The following is a 23,993-nucleotide window of genomic DNA, read 5'->3' on the forward strand; positions in this document are numbered from 1 at the left end:
CCCTCCTTCTTCTCTACCTCTGCCCTTAAAACTCCTCTAGCCCACTCAACTCGCCCTCCATTTTTCTACTAATCAAAACCCTTCCTTTTTTTCAAGGCCCAATTCAACTACATCCGACTATTCCAAACTATACTGATTAGTTTCTTCTCTGAAATCCTTGTTTTGGACCATACATCCTTTTTGAAAATCTGATGAAAGCTATAGGCCTTTTCTCTCAAGAGTTATGTATTGGCAGACATGTTGCACACTCATGCAGATTGTTACATATGCTCTCTCTTTCTCTCCTCTCTCTCTCTCTCTCTCTCTCTCACACACACACACACACACACACACATGTACACACACACTTTTGAATATACAATTTTAGTCCTTGGGATAATTTAAAAAGGAATTATCTTTAAGGCCAGATGAAGAAAACCTGAGACTAGGCAGCTTACAGGTAGAATGACTCTCCTTTGACTTTCATGCACCCTCTTCTAGCAACCTCTTAGCCCAGACCTTAGCCTACTTTCCCTATCCTGTATCCTCTAGCTTCCTGGTGCCCTTGATTACCCATGGTTCATCACTACTTTGGCCCTTGTCTACCCATCTGGGAGTCTCATTCCATCAGGACTCAGTCAGGCACAATAACTTAGCTCACTTGACAGGCAGATCCCAGATACTACATCTGCCAGAGATCTGCAGATCAGGTAGGACATGTATTTGAACTGGGGTCTTCTAGAAATAATAGAGAGATTATCTGAGGGGAATGAGAACCTTTCAGAACTACTGCTCATTTTACCCATAAGAAGGATCATTCCTGTCTACTCTAGAAAACACAATATATTCAATGTTGACCTACTCAGATTTGAGATAATAGGCTATAACTGAATATGAAGAGAGGACAAAGGCCAAGTCACATAGATGATGGTCTTCCCTAAACAGTTGTCTTTAAGCTCTTTCTATCTGAGGTTCTGCCACTATTGTCACTGGCTTACCACTCCTTCACATACCGACCCCAACAGTTTATGTCAGAACTACCAAAGGGGAATAGTTGAGGAAAAACGTCCTTACGGAAGTTGGTGGTAAGTCCTTCTTATGAAAGAATGACCACTGGATGGAAAGCTTGTCCCGGGAGACCACAGTGCTGGTGTAGGTACAGACAAGCGTGACATCAGATCCAACAGTCACGTTCACGACGCTGTCTGGGATGGTCACCTGCACCATACTACCTTGATCTGAAAAGATAATCATCAAAAAGAAAATGGTACATACTCACATTCTGATGACACTCTTTCATTACAAAGCACTTTCAATGACATCTTATTTGAGGAATCCAAGGGAAGGAGGAGAAGGTACAATGGGCTGTATGGCAAAACTGAGCAAGCAATGGGCATGGGGGTAGGGGAGCATCTAACAAATTACAATGTGACAATACTCAAATACTATGAGATAATAACACCAAACTGTGAATTGCTTCTGTATAAGAATGGCCTTACACAGAGGTTCTTAAAATGTTGTCCAGGGACACAAAAAGGTCCATAAGTATGGAGAACAACCCATCCAGTTTGCCCAGGACTAACATATTCCTTGGATGTGGAACTTTTCAGTTTTAAAATCAGGTAAGTCTCAGGCAAACCATACTGGTTTTGCTAGGGCTTTCAGTGCTTAAACCAGGAAAATCCCAGGAAAACCAGGATAAGTTGGTCACCCTACCCCTAAGACAATTTTGAGAGGCTTCAAGATCAAAATGATATTCATAATAATGCCAAGATGTTATTTTTCTTTTTCACTCTCATCCTCTCATGAATGTACAGTGGAGTGTTCCACTAGCTACATGGCAGGTGACATCATTGCTTTGGCACCTAATGAAATGTGTGCTTGTGGATTTTTGTTCAAATAATTTTTAGTTTTAATTTCTGATTCAGTGAATATAGATGGCAATAACTGACATAGCAAAAACTCTTTGGAAGTCCTCAATAATTTTTAATTGAAAATTTTATTGAGATAATGGTAGATTCATTCACATACAGTTCTAAGAAATCACACAGATATTCCATGTACAATTTACCCAGCCCCCCACAATGGTAGAATTTTATAAAACTGTACTATAATATCACAATTAGGACACTGGCATTGAGACAATCCACTGACTGTATTGTATTTCTCCAGTTCTACTTGTACTCGTGTGTGTGTGTATGCATTTAGTGTTATACAATTTTATCACATGGGTGGCTTTATGTATCTACCATCGCAATGAGGATACTGAACAGTACACTGATCCCTGATATTGCCCTTTTATAATCACCCTCACTTCCCTCCTGCACCCCATCCCTGATTCTAAGCATTGGTAACCACTAATCAATCTGTCTTCGATTTCTAAAATTTTGTCGTTTTGCACATGTTATATAGATGGAAGCATGGTAACCTCTTGGGATGGGCTTTTTTTCATTCATCATAATTACCTAGCAGTGAACCCAAGTTGTTGTATGTATCTGTAATTCATTGCCTTTGATTAGCAGCATTCAATTTGTTGAACAATTCACCCATTTAGGAACATTTGGGTTGTTTTCAAGTTTGGGCTATTGAATAAAATGCCAATGAACATTCATGTACAGATTTTTGTGTGAATATAAATTTCCATTTCCCTGGGCTAAATTCCAAAGAGTGCAATTTCTGGGTCAGATGATAGTTACGTGTTTAGTTTTATTAAAAACAAAAACGAAAATCGGCCACACTGTTTTCCAGAGTGGCTATCCCAATATACATTCCCCCCCAATAACATATGAGTGATCCAGTTTCTCCACATCCTCCTCAGCCTTTGGTGTTGTCACTATTTTCTACTTCAGCCATTGTATAAGTGTGTAGTAATATATCACTGTAATTTGAATTTCCATTTCCTTAATGCAAATTAATGATGCTAAACAATTTCTTGTGATAATTTACCATTTGCATATCAAATGGTATGTGAAAGGTCTATTCACATCTCTAGCCCATTTTCTAATTGTACTGTTTAATTTTCAACTGTTGAATTTTGAGAGTTCTCCATATAATCTAGATTCTAGTCGAGACAGTTTTATTTCTTCCTTTCCAACGTATAGGCTTTTAATTTATTTTTATGACCTTATTGCAATCACCATAACTTCCGGTACTTTACATGTACAACTTGTACATAACATAATACAAAATATGTTTTTTCTAGGTTATTTGTAGATGCTTTTTATTAAGTTGAGGTAATTCTCCTTTGTCGTGGGTTGAATTGTGTCCCACCAAAAGATATGTACAAGTTTTAATTCCAGGTTTTTGTGAATGTGACCTTATTTGGAAATAGGGTCTTTGCACTGTAGTTAAGGATCTTGGGATGAGGTGATTCTGGATTTAGGGTGGGCCTTAAATCCAATGACTGTTGTCCCCATGAGAAAAAAGAGGGAGATTTGTCACCAATACACAAAAAGAAAGGCCATATGAAGATAAAATCAGAAATAGGAGCATTGTAGCAGTGCCTGGGTGGCTCAGTCGGTTGGGTTTCCAACTTCAGCTCAGGTCATGATCTCACAGTTTGTGAGTTCAAGCCCCTCATCGGGCTCTGTGCTGACAGATCAGAGCCTGGAGCATGCTTCCGATTGTGTGTCTCCCATTCTCTCTGCCTCTCTCCTGCTCATGCTCTGTCTCTTTCTCTCAAAAATAAATGTTAAAAATTAAAAAAAAATAAAGAATTGTATATACAAACAAAGGAACACCAAGAACTTCTACCAGCCAGGTAGCAGAATGGCATGGCACTGATTCTCCTTCAGAGCTTCTAGAGAGAACCGATATTGCCAAAGCTTTATCTTCAGACTTTCGACCTCCAGAACTCTGAAAGAATAAATTTCTCGTTGTTTGTTTTTTTAAATGTTTATTTATTTTTGAGAGGCAGAGAGAAAGAGAGAGAGTGGGGGAGGGGCAGAGAGAGAGGGAGACACAGAATCCAAAGGAGGCTCCAGGCTCCAAGCTGACAACACAGAGCCCAACGCTGGGCTAAACCCATGAACTGTGAGATCATGACCTGAGCTGAAGTTGGATGCTTAGCCAACTGAGCCACCCAGACCCTTCTAAATTTCATTTTAAGCCACCCAGTTTCTGGCAGTTTGCTACAGGAGCTCTTGGAAACAAATGCATCTTTTATTGTTTAACTTGCTAAGAGTCTTTATCATGAATGAGTACTGAATTTTGTCAGATGCTATTTCTGTATCAATTGATATGATCATTTGCTTTTTTTCTTTAGCCTGTTGATATGATAGATTACACTGAATGACTCTGGGTGTTGGACCAGCCTTGCATACCTGAAATAAATCCCACTTGGCCATGGTGTAGAATTCTTCTTGAACATAGTAGGATTCAATCTCCTAGTATCTGGTTGAGAATTTTGAGTCTAAGTTCATGAAAGAATTTGGTCTATGGTTTCTATGTATGATAGTCTATGTACTATCTTTGTCTGGTTTTGGTATCAGGGTAATATTAGCCTCATAAAATGAGTTTGAAGTGCTCCCTCCTTTTCTATGTTTTGGAAGAGATTGTGTAAAATTGTTGTTAATTATCTTTTAAATGTTTAGTAGAACTATCCAGTAAAAGTATCTAGGCTTGGATATTTCTTTTTCAGCACCTTTTTAACTTATGAATTCAATTTCTTTAAGGGTTATAGGGATATTCAGATTATCCATTTTATATTGGGTGAGTTTTGGTAGTCTGCTGTTTTGAGGGAATTGGTTCATTTCTTCTAAGTTGTCAAATACATGAAGGTAAATTTGTTCATTGTATCTCATTATTACATTTTTAATTACTACAGGATATGTGGTGATATCCCATATTTCATTTATGACATTGGTGATTTATGTCTTATCTCTTTTTTATTTTTACCAGTCTTGATAGAGGTTTGTAAATATTATTTATCAGTTTTTTTCAAAGAACCAGATTTTTATTTCATTTAACAATTTTCCTATTTCAATTTCATTTACTCAACTCTTTATTATTTCCTTTCTTCTATTTGCTCTGGGCTTATTTTACTCTTCTTCTTCTAGTTCCTTGATGTGGAAACTCCAGTTATTGACTTGACACTTTTCTTAATTTCAAATGGAAGCATTTAGTGTTAAAATTTTCTCTCTCAGCACTGCTTTAGTTGCATGTTACATATTTCCATATGTTATATTTCATTTTAATTCAGTTCTATCTATAGCCTGTAAATTTCCTTTGAGATTTCCTTTTTGGTCCATAGATCATTTAGAAGTGTGTTGTATAATTCTCAAGTATTTAGAGACGTTCTTGTCTTCCTGTTCTTGATTTCTAGTTTGATTCCATTGTGCTCAGAGAACAGGCTCTGCATGATTTCAATTCTTTTACATTTGTGGAGATTTGTTTTATGGCCAAGCATATATTCTATCTTGGTAATATTCTTCAGGTGCCTGGGGGGAAACAAGTGCATTCTGCTATTGTTGGGTGGTGTTATATACAAAGAGACATACTTTAAAACACTATAAATACTCACTAAGGTAGACTGTATTATGAGCCTTAAAACACATCTTAACATATTTAGAAGAAGAGAAATCAAGGGGCGCCTGGGTGGCGCAGTCGGTTAAGCGTCCGACTTCAGCCAGGTCACGATCTCACGGTCCGTGAGTTCGAGCCCCGCATCAGGCTCTGGGCTGATGGCTCAGAGCCTGGAGCCTGTTTCCAATTCTGTGTCTCCCTCTCTCTCTGTCCCTCCCCCGTTCATGCTCTGTCTCTCTCTGTCCCAAAAATAAAATAAACGTTGAAAAAAAAAAAAAAAAAAAGAAGAAGAGAAATCACACAATGTATGCTCCCAGACAACAATGGAATTAAAGTAGAAATAAATTAACAAAAAGATTATTGGAAAGTCCCAAAATACATGGAGATTAAACAATACATTTTTTATTTTTTTAAACAACACACGTTTAATTTTTTTAATGTTTATTTATTTTTGACAGAGAAAGACAGAGTGTGAGTGGGGGACGGGCAGAGAGATATGGAGACACAAAATCAAAGCAGGCTCCAGGCTCTGAGCTGTCAGCACAGAACCTGACGCGGGGCTTGAAACCACGGACCATGAGATCATGACCTGAGCCAAAGTAGAATGCTCAACCAACTGAGCCACCCAGGTGCCCCTAAACAACACACTTTTAAATAACACATGGGTCAAAGAGGAAAGCTCAAGAGAAATTTTAAAATATTTTAACTAATGGAAATGAAAACAACTTGTAAAAATTTGTGGTATGCAACAGAAGCAGTGCTTAGAGGGAAATTTGCAGCATTGAATGCGTATATTAGAAAACAAGAAAAGATTTAAAATCAATCATGTAAGCTTGCACCTTAGGAAACTAGAAAAAGAATAACAAATTAAATCCAAAGTAAGGAGAAGAAAAGGAAAATTAGAGCAGAAATCAATGGAATTGGAAACAGGAATTCAATACAGAAAACCAATGAAATCAAAACTGGCTATTGGAAAAGATCGATAAAATTGGTAAGACTCTAATTTATCTAATTAAGAACAAAATAAAAAGAACACAAATTACTAGTATCAGAAAAGAAAGAGGGTCATGACTATAGATACCATGGACATCAAAAGGATAATAAAAAATATTAGGAATAACTCTCTGCCCACAAAGTTGATAACCTGGATAAAATGGACCAATTCCTAGAAAGACACAATCTGCTAAAACTCACACAAGAAGAAGTAGACAATTTTGGCAACCCTATATCTACTATATATCTACTAAAGAAATTGAATCAATATTTAAAAACCTTCCAAGACAGAAAGCACCAGGCCTAGATGAGTTCACTGGTAAATTCTACCAAACATTTAAGGAAGAAATTTTACCAATTCTCTACAATCTCTTTCAGAAGATAGAACAGAGAGAATATTTCCTAACTCATCCTATGATGTCAACATCACCCCAATATTAAAATCAGACAAAGACATTACAAGAAAAAAAAAACTATAGACCAATATTTCTCATGAAAATAGATGCAAAAATCCCAACAAAATGCTAGTAAATCAACTCCAACAATGTATAAAAAGAATTCCACACCATGGCCAAGTGGAATTTATCTCAGGTATGCAAAACTGGCTCAAAATTTGAAAATGAATTAATGCAATCTATCACATCAACAGGTTTCTTAAAATCACATGACCATATCAGCATATGCAGAAGAAGTAGACAAAGTCCAACGTCCATTTGTGATAAAAAAAAAAAAAAACTCCAGGAATATAGGGGAACTTCCTCAACTTGATAAAGAACATCTACAAAAAACCTGCAGCTAACATCATCCTTAATGATGAGAAACTAGATGCTTTCCTACTAAGATCAGGAGCAAGACAAGGATGTTCCCTGTCATTACTCCTTTTCAACCTTATTCTGGAAGTTATAGCTAATGCAATAATATACAAAAAGGAAACAAAAAGTATACAGATTGTGAAGGAAATGACAAATGACATGATTGCCTATGTAGAAAATCCAAAAGAATCAACAAAAAAACCTGGAACTAATAGGGATTAAAGCAAGGTTTCAGGATGCAAGGTTAATGCACAAAAGTACGTTGCTTTCCTACATACCAACAATGAACAAGTGGAATTTGAAATTAAAAACACAATACCATTTATATTAGCAACCCCCCCCCCAATGAAATACTTTGAGTATAAATGTAACAAAATCTGTACAAGAGCTGTAGGAGGAAAACTAGAAAACTCTGATGAAAAATAAAAAAAAAATAAATGGAGAGATATTCTATGTCTCAATAGAATAGGAAGGCTCAATAATTTCAAGATGTCAGTTCCTCTCAACTCGATCTATAGAGTCAGTGTTATTCCATTCAAAATCCCAGCAAGTTAGGTGTGCCTGGGTGGCTCAGTTGGTTAGGTGCCCGACTTCGGCTCAGGTCATGATCTTGTGGTTCGTGGGTTCCAGCCTTGTGTAGGGCTCTGTGCTGACAGCCTGGAGCCTGCTTCAGATTCTGTGTCTCCCTCTCTTTCGGCCCCTCCCCCTCCTCGCACTTTGTCTCTGTCTCTCTCTCCCAAAAATAAATAAACATTAAAAAAATTTTTTCTAAATCCCAGCAAGTTATTTTGTGGATATTGACAAAGTTATTCTAAAGTTTGTATGGAAAAGCAAAAGACCCAGAATAGCCAACACAATACTGAGGGAGAAGAACAAATTTGAAAGACTGACTTCCAAATTTGGAAAAACAAATTTCAAGACTTCCTATAAAGCCATAGTAATCAAGACTGTATAGTATTGGTGAAAACAAATAGACAAATAGATCAATGGAACAGAATAGAGAGCCCTGAAATAGACCCACCTGCATATAAAAGAGTCAACTGATCTTTTTTTTAAATTTATTTATTTATTTTGAGAGAGACAGGCAACGAGAGAGAAAGGCAGAGAGAGGGAGAGATAGAGATCCCAAGCAGGCTCTCCACTGCCAGCACGGAGCAGGACGCAGGGCTCGAACTCATGAACCATGAGATCATGACCTGAGCAGAAACCAAGAGTCAGACATTTAACCTACTGAGCCACCCAGGTGCCCCCAACTGATCTTTGACAAAGGAGCAAAGGCAGTACAGTGGAGCAAAGATGATCTTTTCAACAAATGGTGCTGGAATAACTGGCTGCCTACGTACAAAAAAAATGAATCGAGACTCAGATTTTATACCCTTCACAAAAATAATCTCAAAATGGATCATAGATAGAAATGAAAAAAGCAAAATATAAAAATTCTAAAACATAATATGAGAAACTCTAGATGACCTTAAGTATAGTAATGAATTTTTTAGATACAACACCAAAGGCACAATCCATGAAAGAAATAATTGATAATCTAGACTTTATTAAAACTAAAATATTCTGCTCTGCAAAAGACACTGTCAAGAGAATGAGAAAACAAGCTACAGACTAAAAGAAACCATTTGCAAAAGACATGTCTGATAATGGTCTGCTATCTAAAATATACAAAGAACTCTTAAAACTCAATAATAAAACAAACAACTCGATAAAAAATATCTGCATTAGGGGTGCCTGGGTGGCTCAGTCAGTTAACTGTCCAACTTTGGCTCAGGTCATGATCTCACAGTTTGTGAGTTCAAGCCCCGCATCGGGCTTTGTGCTGACAGCCCAGAGCCTGGAGCCTGCTTCATATTCTGGGTCTCCCTCTCTCTCTGCCCCTCCCCTGCTTGAGCTCTGTCTTGCTCTCTCTCAAAAATAAATAAAAACATTAAAAAATATATCCGGATTAAAGACCTTAACAGACATCTCACCAAAGATGATATATAGATGGCAAATAAGCATATGAAAAGATGCTTCACATCATATGTCATCAGGGGGATGCAAGTTAAAACAATGAGATACTACCTCACACATATCGGAATGGCCAAAATCCAGAGCACTGACAACACCAAATGCTGGTGAAGATGTGGAGCAACAGGAACTCTCATTCATTAATGGTGGGAATGCAAAATAGTACAGGCACTTTGGAAGACAAGTTTGGTGTTTTTTTTTACAAAACTAAACACAATCCCACCACATTATCCAGCAATTATGCTTCTTGGTATTTACCCCCCAAAAGTTTAAAATTTATACCCATGCAAAAATCTGCATGTGAATTTTTTATAGCAACCTTATTTACAATTGCCCAAACTTTGAAGCAATCAAGATACCCTTCAGTAGGTGAATGGATCAATAAACTGTGGTATATACAAACAATGGAATATTATTCAGTGCTAAAAAGAAGAGCTATTAAGCAATGAAGAGATATGGAGGGACATTAAATGTTTATTACTAGATGAAAAAACCAATCTGGAAAGTCTATATCCTATATGATTTCAATTTTCATATTCTGGAAAAGGCAAAACTATGGAAACAATATAAAGATCATTGGATTCAAGGGGTGAGTAGTGAGGAAAGCATAAATAGGTGGAGCACAGAGGATTTTTAGGGCAGTGAATATACTCTTTTTTTTTTTTTTTTTAATATATGAAATTTACTGTCAAATTGGTTTCCATACAACACCCAGTGCTCATCCCAAAAGGTGCCCTCCTCAATACCCATCACCCACCCTGCCCTCCCTCCCACCCTGCCCTCCCTCCCACCCCCCATCAACCCTCAGTTTGTTCTCAGTTTTTAACAGTCTCTTATGCTTTGGCTCTCTCCCACTCTAACCTCTTTTTTTTTTTTTTCCTTCCCTTCCCCTCCCCCATGGGTTTCTGTTATGTTTCTCAGGATCCACATAAGAGTGAAACCATATGGTATCTGTCTTTCTCTGTATGGCTTATTTCACTTAGCATCACACTCTCCAGTTCCATCCATGTTGCTACAAAAGGCCATATTTCATTTTTTCTCATTGCCACGTAGTATTCCATTGTGTATATAAACCACAATTTCTTTATCCATTCATCAGTTGATGGACATTTAGGCTCTTTCCATAATTTGGCTATTGTTGAGAGTGCCGCTATAAACATTGGGGTACAGGTGCCCCTATGCATCAGTACTCCTGTATCCCTTGGATAAATTCCTAGCAGTGCTATTGCTGGGTCATAGGGTAGGTCTATTTTTAATTTTCTGAGGAACCTCCACACTGCTTTCCAGAGCGGCTGCACCAATTTGCATTCCCACCAACAGTGCAAGAGGGTTCCTGTTTCTCCACAGCAGTGAATATACTCTATGTGATAATATAATAGCACATACATGCCATTATACATTTGTCCAAACCATAGAAATTTTGTCTATTTTATTAGGGAACTCCTATTTAAATCTGTCATTTTAGCAGACAGTCTCTTTTATTTTGTTTTATTTATGTTTTACACACAGGTCTCAGCCTACTTTTGTGAGCTGTGGTTCTAATGCTAGTTTAATTTTTAGAATCTCTGCAGTGTTGTTTTGGTCTCTTTGGTTTTTCTGCTGTCACTAGGGCTTCTGTTTGTCCCTCATCCTATTGCCTGAGAGGGTGGAAGTGTTTCTCTAGGTCAGGCTGCTGGGTGTCTCTCAGTGGGGGATTGATATGGTAGGACACTCCTACTGGTACCCGTGACTGCTCCTGTGTCTCTGGGGGCAGGGGGAGTCTCAGACACACACAAAGAGCTTTCCAGAACTGAACATTTGCTGTGACTTCATTCCTTTTGTCTGTTCTACCCTCCCACCTCAATATCTCTAGATGAAAGTGAGTTCTCAGGCCAGTGAGGAAAGAAAATGCTTCCTTTGTCTACGATTGTTAGTGTGGCTTCTGATGACTCACTCAGTGGTGTTGGGCTCACATGATGTCAAAGGGACTTTCATTAGATCTGGTGGAAGAATAATCCTCCCTGGGCTGCCCTCTGTGGCTAGGTTGGGATCTGGAAATGCCAGAACTGGCTACCCTTCTTCTGTTGGGTAGAAAGACATAAAACACCTTGCCACTGTGTTATTTCCAGGGCTCCACATCATTTTGCTTTCTTCTTACTGTCTTTCAGAGTTCTCCCTTGGTTTTCTCTTACATTATTTCCAGGGAGGGTTTACACTTGTGTTTAGCAGAAAGAAGCAAGGAGAAGCATGATCTATGCCCTTTTATCCAGACCAGAAATTTCCCTCAAGTTTTTTTAAAAATATAATTTATTGTCAAATTGGCTAATATACAGTCTTCGTTTTGGGGGTCCCTCAAGTTTTAAGAGTGTAAAAAGGTCCTCATACCACAAAGTTTGAAAACGGTTGGCCTTCCAAAACAGTGAGATGCCCCTATTATTTGGAGGACCATGCAAGATCCCCCTACCCAAAAACCCAGCCCACCACCGTACTTGAAATTCTTGGTACTATACAAGCATCTTCCAAAGGTCTATGATAAGGGACAATACTTTGGGGAATACTATAGAGGCATTGACTCACTCGATTAACTGGTTATTACCCATTGCAAAGTCAGAGAGTATAGACGTTCTCCAGGATGGAACAGAAGACTGTCAGATAAGTATTAGAAGAAAAGGTCAAGTTTAAGAGATGTTCTTCATGCTGCAGGGGAACTAGAGTGAGAGTTCTAGCTGCTTGCAGGGTTACAGACAAGGAGTAGGAGTAGAATGAAAATACAGAGATCATGGGAAGATCAGAAGAAATAGTACAGAAAGCCAAATCCTGGCCCCCTTCCTAATTCTGCACACCCAAAGACTTCTTTCATTTTATTTTTCATACTTAATGACAGGCAAAAGGAATCAGGGAATTGACAAACATTTTGAAAAATTAGAAGAAAAAGCACACCATTGTCCTGAGACCCCTGGTTTTCTGTACTCAATAGCCAAGTTCTCTGTCACAGCCAGGCCACCTGGTCCAGCTGCTTCTGTGCCAGAGGTTGGCTGTTTAGAGAGGGCAATTGATACCGTGATAAATTGAGATACGTGATTTAGGATAGACACAATGCAGCACCTTCTAACTCAATGCAGTTTCCTTCTTCCCAGTGCTGTATATCCATGCTCTCCGGATTCTGGTCATGCTTTTCCAAAAATTAAAATTTGCATACAAAAAAGCTACTCTTTCCAATGGAAACTTTATTGGGGAAGGCTAAGTGGCTCTCTCCTGCCCTCAAAGACCCCATTTCATTTCTCCTGGAAGTTAGACACATCTCTGGCTATGCTTAAATGATGACTTCCAAATGTCTTTAAAGTGTTCAAAATAAAAAGGACAACATGGGGATTTGGTGGCTGTTAAAGTTCCCAGAAACTTTTCCCCCCAAACAGAGATTTTTCAGGTTTTATTTGGCCATCATTTTGGCCATCATTTTTGTCTTCTAGTTTGGGTCTCAATATCTGTTATGGGATGGGCTCGTGGTGGGAGCTTATGACAACGTAAGCACGCTGCTCCCGCCCCCTCCCCCCCACCCCCGCCCCAAACCTTTTAAAGGCTGCTCTCAGTATAAGTGCTTGAAGGCAGAGTAAGCATTAATTCTCACACAAGGCAAGCCATGGAAGAGGCCATGGTGCCTACCAACAAATACACAAATAGAGCCTATTTTGTGCCACATATAGTGCTAACCACTGGGGAAGCAATAATGAACAAGACAGACACAATCTCTGCCTTCCCTATCAACACAGTGGGAAGTCATTTTGAGCACAGACCAGAATGAGGACAAATGAAAATCAAGCATTGAGGAACTATAAACGTGATTTAAACATTTTCAACATTTTCTAAAATAGGAGACATATAAATGCCCAAAGAAGTTGAGATCTGTAGAAGCTCAACAATATCACCTTAGAATAAGAATGGCAACCTCCAAATCTAGTGTGAGACAGTATTTTCTAGGACTACCACACAGTGTCCTGTAAATAAGTAACAGTTGTCAAGACAATACTTCCAGACCATTTTATTGCCCAGATTCCCAATACTCAGCACCATAATCAATCCTTAAATTGTAAAGAAAAGATGGTGCTCAAAAATTGTCCATCCCTAATACAGCAACAATACACTTCAGAGCCAAAAGCTACATATTTACAGATGAACTTAAAAAAACATGTGCCATGAGTCTGCGTGGCTCAGTCGGTTGAGTGTCCCACTCTTGATTTCAGCTCAGGTCACGATCCCAGGGTCTTGGAGCCCCAAGTCATGCTCCATGGAGCTTGCTCAAGATTTTCTCTCTCTCCCTCTGCCCCTCCCCTACTCATGTTTTCTCTCTCTCTCTCTTTCAAAAAAATTAAAAAATATATATGTACAAGATATGTCACATGTTTCCATTACCATACATTACTTAAACCTTTGAGATCATTCTCTAGCCCATTCAATAGAATTTCCTGTAAACTGAAAGTGATTCTGTAAGAAGCAGATAAAAATAAAAGTTCCCTTCCTTTGGATAAATTTACTCTACTTTGGAAATTATTTTAAAACTGAAAAAGTCGGGGAAAAAAATCTCTATATTAACAAGACTGTGAATAAATAGCAACATGAAGATTAGTACCTGATTTAAACAAAACTCAGAACTGCAATTCCCCTCACTACCCTGGTTGGATTAAAAAGCAAAACAAGGGACGCCAACTCTTGATTTCGGCTCAGGTCGTGATCTCACGGTTGGTGAGTTCAAGTCCCACGTCAGGCCCTACACTGACAGCACAGAGCCTTCTTGGGGTTCTCTCTCTCTCAAAATGAATAAACATTTTTAATAAATAAATAAAAATCAAAACAAGAAACACATATGTGGTTGAAATATGTGTAATGGCTGTTAAAAATCAGTGCTGATTATTAAAAAAAGCTAATCCAAAGTGTATGCTTTTTACTTAAATTAACCAATGTTTTTAAGAGATTTTTTTAGTGCCTCATGTTTTGTCGTGGTTTTTCACTCCAATACTTAATGCCTTACAACATGGCAGGCACTTTGCTTATAGGGAATTATTCTTTTAATATACCACAGCAAAAATATTCTTTTAAATAACCATATTCAACATGAGGCATTTGCAGTGATTTAATTTCCAACAACTTCACATATAATTTCTTCATTTTTGACTTATAATATAACCAAATGATCACTTACTTTTTGGATTTGACTGTGAAACCGAAGTTAAATTATATTACTGCTGTAAAACGCATAGCACATACCTCCAGAAAATGAAAACATTAACATATCTTCTTAAAAGGTGACTAATATATATTACAAGTATCTAAAATGATATGGGTGAACTTTTTTCAGAAGACGTTTTTTATGAAAATGATTTTCCTGCAATGGAATTTAACCTAAGACTTCCTAAGAAGTCATAAGAAAGATTTTTGATTAAATCAAATTTTAATGGAGTGTAATTGACATATAACATTATACAGAAAGATTCTGATTAAAATCTGTCTTGCTTAGTTTTACAGAAAACTGATTTTAAATATGTATGTGAAAATTATTTCTGAATGCTTGAGGTTTGAGAAGTTAATTCATTCTTTTATTTTTCCAGCTTTACTGATATATAATTGACATATAATAATGTGTAAGTGTAAGGTGTACAATGTGTTGATTTGATACACTTCTATATTGTGAAATGATTACCAGCATAGTGTTACCTAACACCTCCATCACATCACATAATTACCATTTCTTTTTTTGTGGTGAGAACATTTAAGATCTGTTCTCTTAGCAAGTCTCAAGTATATATCCAGTATTATTAACTTGAGTCACCACGCTGTACATTAGATCCCCCAGAACTTATTCATCTTCTAACTGGAAATTTGTAACCTTTGACAAACACCCCCCAGCTCCTGGTAGCCATCATTCTACTCTGTTTCTATGAGTTTGGATTTTGTAGATTCCACTTATAAGTGATACTCTGCAGTATTTGTCTTTGTCTGACTTATTTCACTTAGCAGAATGCTCTCAAGGTCCATCCATGTTGTTCCAAATGGCAGCATTTCAGATGATTCATTCTTCCAACAAACGTTTACTATGAGCCCACTATGTGCCAGGCACCAGGCTTGACACCAAAAAATGGGACATTCTTTCTGCCCAAGAAATAAGTCCAGATAGCACATCAAATTTCACATTGATAAAAACAGTATCAATCATTTCACAGCCACATCTGGATCAACTCAGGGACGCTACCAATGACAAGTACAGATTACTGAAATCTCCCTCTCTCAGACTTCTATACGTATGTAAGCACAGGAAGCAATATATTATACCATATTTCCATTCCATCTGCTAGACTGACACCATCATATTTTGCTATGGGCCAGCTAGATTATCTGTGTACAGATATGCAGTATACACTATATGCCAGCAAAACCAGTTATGTAGTCATTGAAGAACAAAGGCTCTGAAGTATTTATTGGTCACTCTGTTTGGGCCTTGTTCTAAAAGTCACAATCAAATAAAACCTTAATATCATCCAAGTTATTTTTTAAACAATGGGAAATTGTATACAAGGTATAAACCCAATTTTGTAATGTGATATATATACTTGCAAAGGAAATATATATATATAAGAAATTCAACCAAATCTTTGAGTGGTAGAATTGTTGGTGATTTTTATTTTCTTATTTATATGTTTTCATAGTTTCAACCTTTCCACAATGACCATACACTACACTTGTAATCAGTAAATTATATATATATATATATATATATATATATATATATATATACTATTAAATTATATATATAATATATATATTACATATATAAACTAGCTAACTAATTAACTACTATTAGTTAGTTAGTTACAGTAAAAACCATTCTTGTAACTATTCCAAAACTGCTGTCTAGTGTAGGCCTGCATAAGGCCTCGCACAAGGAAATAGCTATTGACTACATGTGTGATTTTAGGGGGCTGGTGCAGAAGACCCAGGGATAACCAAATTAGCTAATGACTGGAAGCTCTTTAAGAAGGAACAAAGACTTTCACTGTCTAAAGTTAAGGTTTAAAATGAATATTCCTGGGGGAAGGGAAAATTGTGACATGACATAGTCCCATTAGCACAGAAGCTGAGAAAGGTGTTCTAGCTGTTCCAGCTCTGAGTCCTGGTTAGATCACAGGATAAATGCAATATTGCCTTCTGGTGATCCATAGAACACATGTGTTTAAACATTTAGTAAAGAACATCTAGAGAACTATTACTAACTACCATATAGTTTCGAAAAGTAGCACTTTTAATTATACAACTAGTATAATATTCTTTGTAGAAACCCCGGAAAATATGGAAATGCTGGGGAATACATGAAAATCATCTATAGTCCCATCAGCCAGAGGTAATCACCATGAGCACTTTGGTATATAACCTTCTAGCAATTTATTCTAGTCAAATGTGTGGATCTGCTCTTTCACTTAATATTTTATCCTGGACATTTTCTTATGTCATTAAATATGCTTAGTAAACCTCATCCTAATGACTGCCTAATACTGCCAATGGCTTAACAATATCAGCATGACTGTAAACAATATTATTGTACCTAGCTAACATCATAAAAACAGATTCAAATGTATCTGGTACTTGAGAAAATGAGCCAAGAGATTTTCTGAATTAGTGATCTCTCCTGGGTCTAACCAACATCAAATAATTTAACCAACATCAAAATAATTTAAAAATTATTTTGTTTTGCTCAGATCCCTAAAAACACCCATGCCATGTACAATAAATCACTCACGGATTTTCCAAAATACAGTCTTAGGCTTGGAAAACAGCAACACCTAAAGAAATGTTAGAGAGTGAAGCATAGTAGGCCCTCCAAGCCCAGCTCTGCCTGTTGTAACAACGCAAGTTGATCACAGTGAGTTCCCTTAAAGGAAACACTAAACTGAAACAGAAAAAAACACAACTATCCGTAGTGCAAACTTCAGCTTCTGAGTAAATTAAGCTGTTCACCTTCCCAATCAAGAAAAGGAAAGCTACTGTGATTTTTCAGAGAAATTTTTTTTAATTCAGATGCTACATAAAACAATTACATTTACAACATGGTCTATATTTGCTAAGCTAGAGTTCTAACATTTATTTTATTCTGCAAACGAATCATAATTCCCTTGAAGTGCAAGAGAAGAACACATGTAAAAATTCATGATTTGAGTTTAAAAGAAAACCGTTCCCAATCATCTTTGATGGTTTGGAGACACTTCCCTTACCTGCAAAGCAGCTTAGGATCAGACAGACCTTCCAAAATGCGAACACCATTGTGTCGAGGTTCCTTGAGCTCAGGCGAGGCCCGGTAGCTTGCCTGGGCTAGGCTGAGTGTCAAACTGGCTTCTTCAATCACACCGAGGTTTGCCAGGCTTATCTGCCGGTATCACGAAGCAAACAGCTTCTTCGGGCTTACTTATTGGGTATACTCCTTTCTCACAGCAGATGTGTGTTTCTTTGAAACACTTTTCATGGGGCGTGTTTCTTGATATATTTGCTACTGTGTTAATAATAAACCCATGTATTTAAATTCTTCAAGCTCTTTGTATACAGATTCTCTAAGTTTTATTGTTTAAAATCATACTTATTAAAAAGTTAAATTTGGGGGGGGCTATACAGTTGGAAGTGAACCTATGCAAATAAAAGCTGACAAGGCTAATTAATTTCAAATATTTCCATAAAAGTCTTACAGTATGGATCCACTAACCTCCTTTTACAAATTAAGTTAGTAAATTCGTGCTCTGAGATTTTCTCAGGAGACAGGGTTCACAGGAAGGACACAGAGGTTATGAAGCAAAAAGTATTCATTTCTTGTGTGAACCAACTGTGGACACATCACACTTTTTTTTGAAGACCTGGTGGTTCTCACTACCTCGGCAGTGGAATGAATAGTATGCTTTGGCCTCCCTGGTCAGAAACCCTGTAGCATTTATCAACCCACCTAACTTTGTAAAAGGTGAGTGAATAAACGCTTCAAGACTTCCATTGGAGGGGCTCCTGGGTTGCTTGGTGGGTTAAGCATCCAACTCTAGATTTCAGCTCAGGTCACAACCTCACAGTTCAAGAGTTCAAGCCCCACATGATCTCATGGTTCAAGAGTTCAAACCCCACACCTGGCTCTGTGCTGAATGTGTAGAGCCTGCTTGGGATTCTCTCATTCCCAATCTCTCTCTCTCTCTGCCCCTCCCCCACTCATGCTCACTCTCTCTCAAAAATAAATAAATAGACTTAAATAATAATAAAAATAATAAAGACCTTCATCGGATAAATCTGAATTTTTGCAGAATTAGGTTACTGTGTAGGTGCAATAGGATTTCTTGGGAAAGGGGGTTCCCTAGGAGGGCATGACAGGCTGCATAGGTGAGAAGCCTTCATAACAGTGTTCCTCTTGTGTTTAAATTCAGATGCAGGAAGGCCTCCTCTGGCTCTTCTTTCACAATACTAAGTCCTTTTGTTTTTACCTGTGCAATGGCTCTCAGATTTGTCCTTTCACAAATTTGTTGCTTCCACCCTGGGCCAGGCACTTAGCTCTTTACCCCTGGCCTACTGTGGCAACTTCCTAAATGGTCTCCCTGACTCCCTCTTCCTTCATCCTGTGTACCAGCCACATCCTGATGTTCCAACCCTGACTAAGCATCTTCAATTAACACCATTATGGATGCCTTCCAACAAGACCAAAGTCCTTCATCTGGATTCCCTAACTTTCCAAGATCTGACCCTCACCTCCTCTGAACTTTAGTCATGTTAAATCACCCACCTGAAACACGCTGCCACGATTTATTGCCTCACTCACTCTGAAACATGTATGCACTGCACTGATATGTTCTGTGAACTTTAATTTACAGGGAATGTTTGAGCCCAACTCAGCGGAGCCAGGCCAATTTCCCACTGCTTCCATCAGGCCTGATTCCTTCCCACAGCCTTTCTTGTCCATGCTCATGGCTGGTGCCAAACCTTGGCTCCAGGTGAATTCCGGCATTACTTAGAATTTTCTCCTCCATCCTCTTGCTGTCTATGCATATTCTTAGGGCAGATCAGTAATGCCGTCTTATGTGAAAATTTTGATGAACGTGCATACAACCCCTGTCTGGGCCCCACCTTGGAAAGATTTGCACTGTACTTAGAGCCAATACCCTATGGTTGGCACTTGATTGCTCTCCAGTAGTTTCCTATTTATTAACTGGGTCTCCCCTAAATCTAATAGCTGAGCCACTCAAGGGCAGAGACAAGGTCTTATACAGGCAGGTCCCAAATTAAGAAAGGGCATATACTAGGGCGCCTGGGTGGCTCAGTTGGTTAAGGATCCAACTTCAGCTCAGGTCATGTTCTCACGGTTCATGAGTTTGAGCCCTGCATTGAGCTCCACACTGACAGTGTGGAGCCTGCTTGGAATTCTCTCTGTCTCTCTGTCTCTGTCTCTGTCTCTCTCTCTCTCTCTCTTTCTCCCCCCTTCCCCACTTGCGCTCTCTTTTTCTCTCTCTCTCTCTGAAAATAAATAAATAAACTTAAAAAGATAAAAAAGGAAAGAAAGGGCATATACAAAAATGTATTGGTAAGCCCATTGACTGAATCCAAGAACACATTCCTGTCAAAGCAGGATGCTTTAAATGGAAGTCTCATTCCCAGACTCATGTGGCACATAGTCTGCCATTGGTGTGAATTCTGGGTGCTGGGCCATATAGAGCAGGGGAAGAGGAGAAGGAGCAGTAGGTGGCCAAGTAAGAACATTCCTTTCCCTTCTTAAGACATGGGCTGAGCACAAAACAACATTTTTCCCCAAATAACTATTGCGTATTTCTGACACCCACCTTCCTTTCTGCTCCCAACTTTCATGGCCCCCTGGCCTCTTGATTTCCTTGGTTGCCCTGAGGGAGGGTCTAATTCACCAGCCATAACTCATGCTCCAAGATTACCTTTTCCTTTCTAACCTTATTCCTCCAGTCCCCTTCCTCCATAGAAGCAGACCATCAATCAGCTCCATGTTAGGAGGGGAAAAAATCAATTGCCATAAATGTTCCCCAACCTGTTTACACTATCGAAAATGGAATGCTTGCTCCCCCCTCCCACCCCAAATAAATCTCTGGCCAGGAGTATGAGGCAATGCAATAAAGAGAAATGGTCTGAGGGAGGAGGTTTTGCAGAGGAGGGCAACTTGTGGGGCAGCCCTCTGGAGGTCCACAGCAGCTCTTCTCAGCCTTGGTTCTGAGTCCATTAAGTCTCCAAAAGATCCATGAAAGTAATACTGGATTTTCCAGTGGTGAAAAGCTGGGAATGGGAAAGAAATTTCTAAGACTGGTGTTTGAAGCCAGGGGCTTCCTGTGTTTTCTTCCATGCCCCATAGTTGACAGGACACTTTTGAGAGTGAATAGGCTGCTATTAGCCATTACGGAATGGGACAGTGTAAAACGTAACAGTCCCAGGCAAACTTGGATATCTGGCTACCTGCTTACAGTGGAATGTTAAGCACAAAGCCGGTGCTAAGTAAAAGCTTTCTAATTAATTCACTATGACCAAGCTAGCTGGCCCTGAAATGGTTGGCATGAAGAGTATGACGTAAGGCTATTGCCCAAACCCATCTGCACCAGAACGTCTCATACACATAACTCTCTAGAACATTGACGTACAATGCCTACATTGCTTCTATAGGTAAGACCTAATCAGGACAGGAAGAATTCTGTTAAAACCAATTCAAAGAGATCATCTAAATTCTCTTCTTGGTATTAAATTTTGATGTTATTGACAAAGAACTAGTACATGAAGTATTATTAAGTATGCTTCATATTTTTACAAGGCTTTATAATTTTTCAATGGCTTTTCCATTTTATCTTTGCAACTGATGAAAACACACAGCGCAGGTATTATCTACATTCTCCATAAAAAAAAAACAAAAAACAGAGGCTCAGAAACATTGTGTCCTTCCCAAGGCCACATAGCACGCATTAGATGCTGTTCTTCCTGTCACAGTGGCACAATGTGAATTTAACGTAACAAACATGTTACCGCTTCCAGGATTCTTCTTTGGGAACTTTCAGAAATCTGCAGTATCTGACATATTTCTCATTTTTTTAACTTAAAAATTACAAAAATAACACATTTTGATTGTAAAGGGGTTTCAAAGAACAAAGGAGTATACAGAGAATAAGAAGAAAGTCTCTATTCTCTCACCCACATGTGTAAGCCCATGCCACGCTCACACTCAATAGGATTTTCACATTTTTCTCAGAGCGTCTATGAATTTACACACACACACACACACACACACACACACACACACATGCATGGTGGCTATTTTTTAAATCACAAAGGTCATCATACTACGCATACTGTTCTATAGTTTGTTTCCTCCCTTGAAAAAGCATTTTTATTGTCTCTTTAGGTCAGCATGTCCAACTACATCTATACAGCTGCCTTATATGCCTGAAGGCTGGATGATATTTCACAGTACGGATGTACCACAACTTACTTAGCCATTCTCTTGTTGGCCAATTCTTATGCCTAATATTTTTTCACTATTATTAACAATGGTGAAATGGACATCCCTTTGCCTACATCTCCGCCTGCTTGTGTGATTATTTCTGTAGATTAGGTACCTAGAAATTGAACTACTGGGCCAAAGGATATGAACGCTTTAAATTTTGGTAGATGTTGCAATATTATCCACCAGAAATTCTTTACAAATCTACACCTTCACTAAGAGTGCATATGTGGAATTTAAGAAACAAAGCAGATGAAGGCGGGGGAGAGGGAAACAAACCATGAAAGACTCTTAACAATCAAGAACAAACTGAGGGTTAATGGAGGGAGGTGGGTGGGGGATGGGCTAGAAGGGTGATGGGTATTAAGGAGGGCACTTGTGATGAGCACTGGGTGTTGTATGTAAGTGATGAATCACTGAATTCTACTAAAACCAGTATTTGCACTAGAATTTATTTGTTCATTTATTTCAGAGAGAGAGAGAGAGAGAGAGAGCACAGAGGAGGGGCAGAGCAAGAGAGAATCTTAAGCAGGCTCAACGTCCAGTGCAGAGCCAGACACGAGGCTCGATCTCACTGTGAGATCATGACCTGAGCCAAATCAAGAGATGGATGCTCAACAGACTGAGCCACCCAGGTGCCCCAACTAACCAGAATTTGAATAAAAAATTTGTAAAGAAAAAAAAGAGAGTGCCTGTTTCCCACAGCCTTGTCAACAATGAAAATTATTGGTCATATATTTTACTGGTAACGTGGGCGAAAGCTGGTATTACGTTGCTGTTTTAATATTTATTTCTGTAATGAGGCTGAGCCTTTTTTCATAGGTTTACTGGCCTAGTTGGTATTCCTTTCCCTGTGAATTGCCTGTTTATGACCTTAGGACACTTTCCATTGAATTATCTGTCTTTTAATATCATAGAAGTGTTCTTTATACCTTAGGAATCTTAATTCATATCCTTTAATTAAAGATTAAATAATTGATAATTAATAACTAATTTAAGAGGAATTAAGTTTGGTATATATATTATCAATATTTTCTTCCAGTCTGTCACTTTTTTTTTTAATTTCACATCTTCTCCCATAAAGAAGGTTTGCATTTTGTCTTTTTTTAAAATTTCATGTCTTCTGTTGTAGTTAATCTGGGAATTTTTTTCTTCACAGCTTGTGAGTTTCATGTCTTCCTTAAGAAAGCCTTCCCTAATTAAGGGCACCTGGGTGCCTTAGTCGCTTAAGCATCTGATTTTAGCTCAGGTCATGATCTTATGGTTCATGAGTTCAAGCCCCATGTCAGGCTCTGTGCTGACAGCTTGGAGCCTGGAATCTGCTTCAGATTCTGTGTGTCTCTCTCTCTGCCCCTCCCTTTCTTGCTCTCTCTCTTTCTCAAAAATAAACATTAAAAAAAGAAAGCCTTCCCCAATCCAAGACTATAGAAATCTTATTATGTATTATTATACAATATTAATATATATTTTCTCTTAATGCTTCTATAATTTTGTTCCGCCTTTCAGTTATGGCAGCTCTGTCCTCTCAGTTGCTCAGGCCAAAGCCTTTGCATCATCTTTGCTTCTCTTCCCTCATGTACCACATCAAATTGTTTACAAATCCTTTTGAATCCATGCTCAAAATATACCCGGACTCTGATGACTTTGCCCAACTTCACTGCTACCACCCTGGTGTGAGCCACCAGCATCAATTGCCTGGCTCACTGCAATGGCGTCCTAACTGATCTCCTTGCTTCTTCCTTGTCTCCTTACATTCTATTTTCATCACAGCAGCCAGAATGATCCTTTCACATGTAAGTCAGATCACATCTCACTTTTGCTCAAGATCCTCCTATAGTTCCCGATTTCTCTGAGTACAAGCTGAAGTCTTTAAAGTAGCTGAGAAGATGATATAAAATGATCCACCTCACCCCCTCCACCTCAGCTCCTAGCATTCCTCCCTGCTCACCCTGCTCCAGTCACACTGTTCTTGTTGACCCTTGAAGAAGCCAGGCATGTTCCCATTTTTCTGGGCATTTGCCCTGGCAGTTTCCTCTGTTTGTGACCCTTTAACCCCAGGTATAAGCAGGGCCAACTCTCTCATCTTCTTTAGGTCTTCACCCAAATTTCAGTTTTCAACCACACCTCCCTTGCTCCCACAACGTAAAACTGCAGATTTTTCCACTGCAGCCCTCCCAATTCCT

The 23,993-nt window shown here is 38.5% G+C and overlaps 1 protein-coding gene across 2 annotated transcripts in view; it reads right to left on the minus strand.

The window, feature by feature from the left end:
- VSIG1 (V-set and immunoglobulin domain containing 1) overlaps positions 1 to 17,787 on the minus strand; it is a 38,998-nt gene extending 21,211 nt beyond the window's left edge. Inside the window, exons 1-2 of one of the 2 annotated variants that reach the window (XM_019426809.2) lie at positions 17,561 to 17,787; positions 1,054 to 1,217 (exon numbers count right to left, since the gene is read on the minus strand). In XM_019426809.2, coding sequence (XP_019282354.2) covers positions 1,054 to 1,217; positions 17,561 to 17,609 — 213 coding nt within the window. In that variant the 5' untranslated portion in view covers positions 17,610 to 17,787. The remainder of the gene's footprint in view (positions 1 to 1,053; positions 1,218 to 17,560) is intronic. The other variant, XM_019426810.2, reaches the window with a different exon arrangement.
- Between the last annotated feature and the right edge of the window lie 6,206 nt (positions 17,788 to 23,993).

Source organism: Panthera pardus, unplaced genomic scaffold (assembly GCF_024362965.1).
Source record: "Panthera pardus isolate Hobbes unplaced genomic scaffold, ASM2436296v1 HiC_scaffold_27, whole genome shotgun sequence".
Classification (NCBI taxonomy): domain Eukaryota; kingdom Metazoa; phylum Chordata; class Mammalia; order Carnivora; family Felidae; genus Panthera; species Panthera pardus.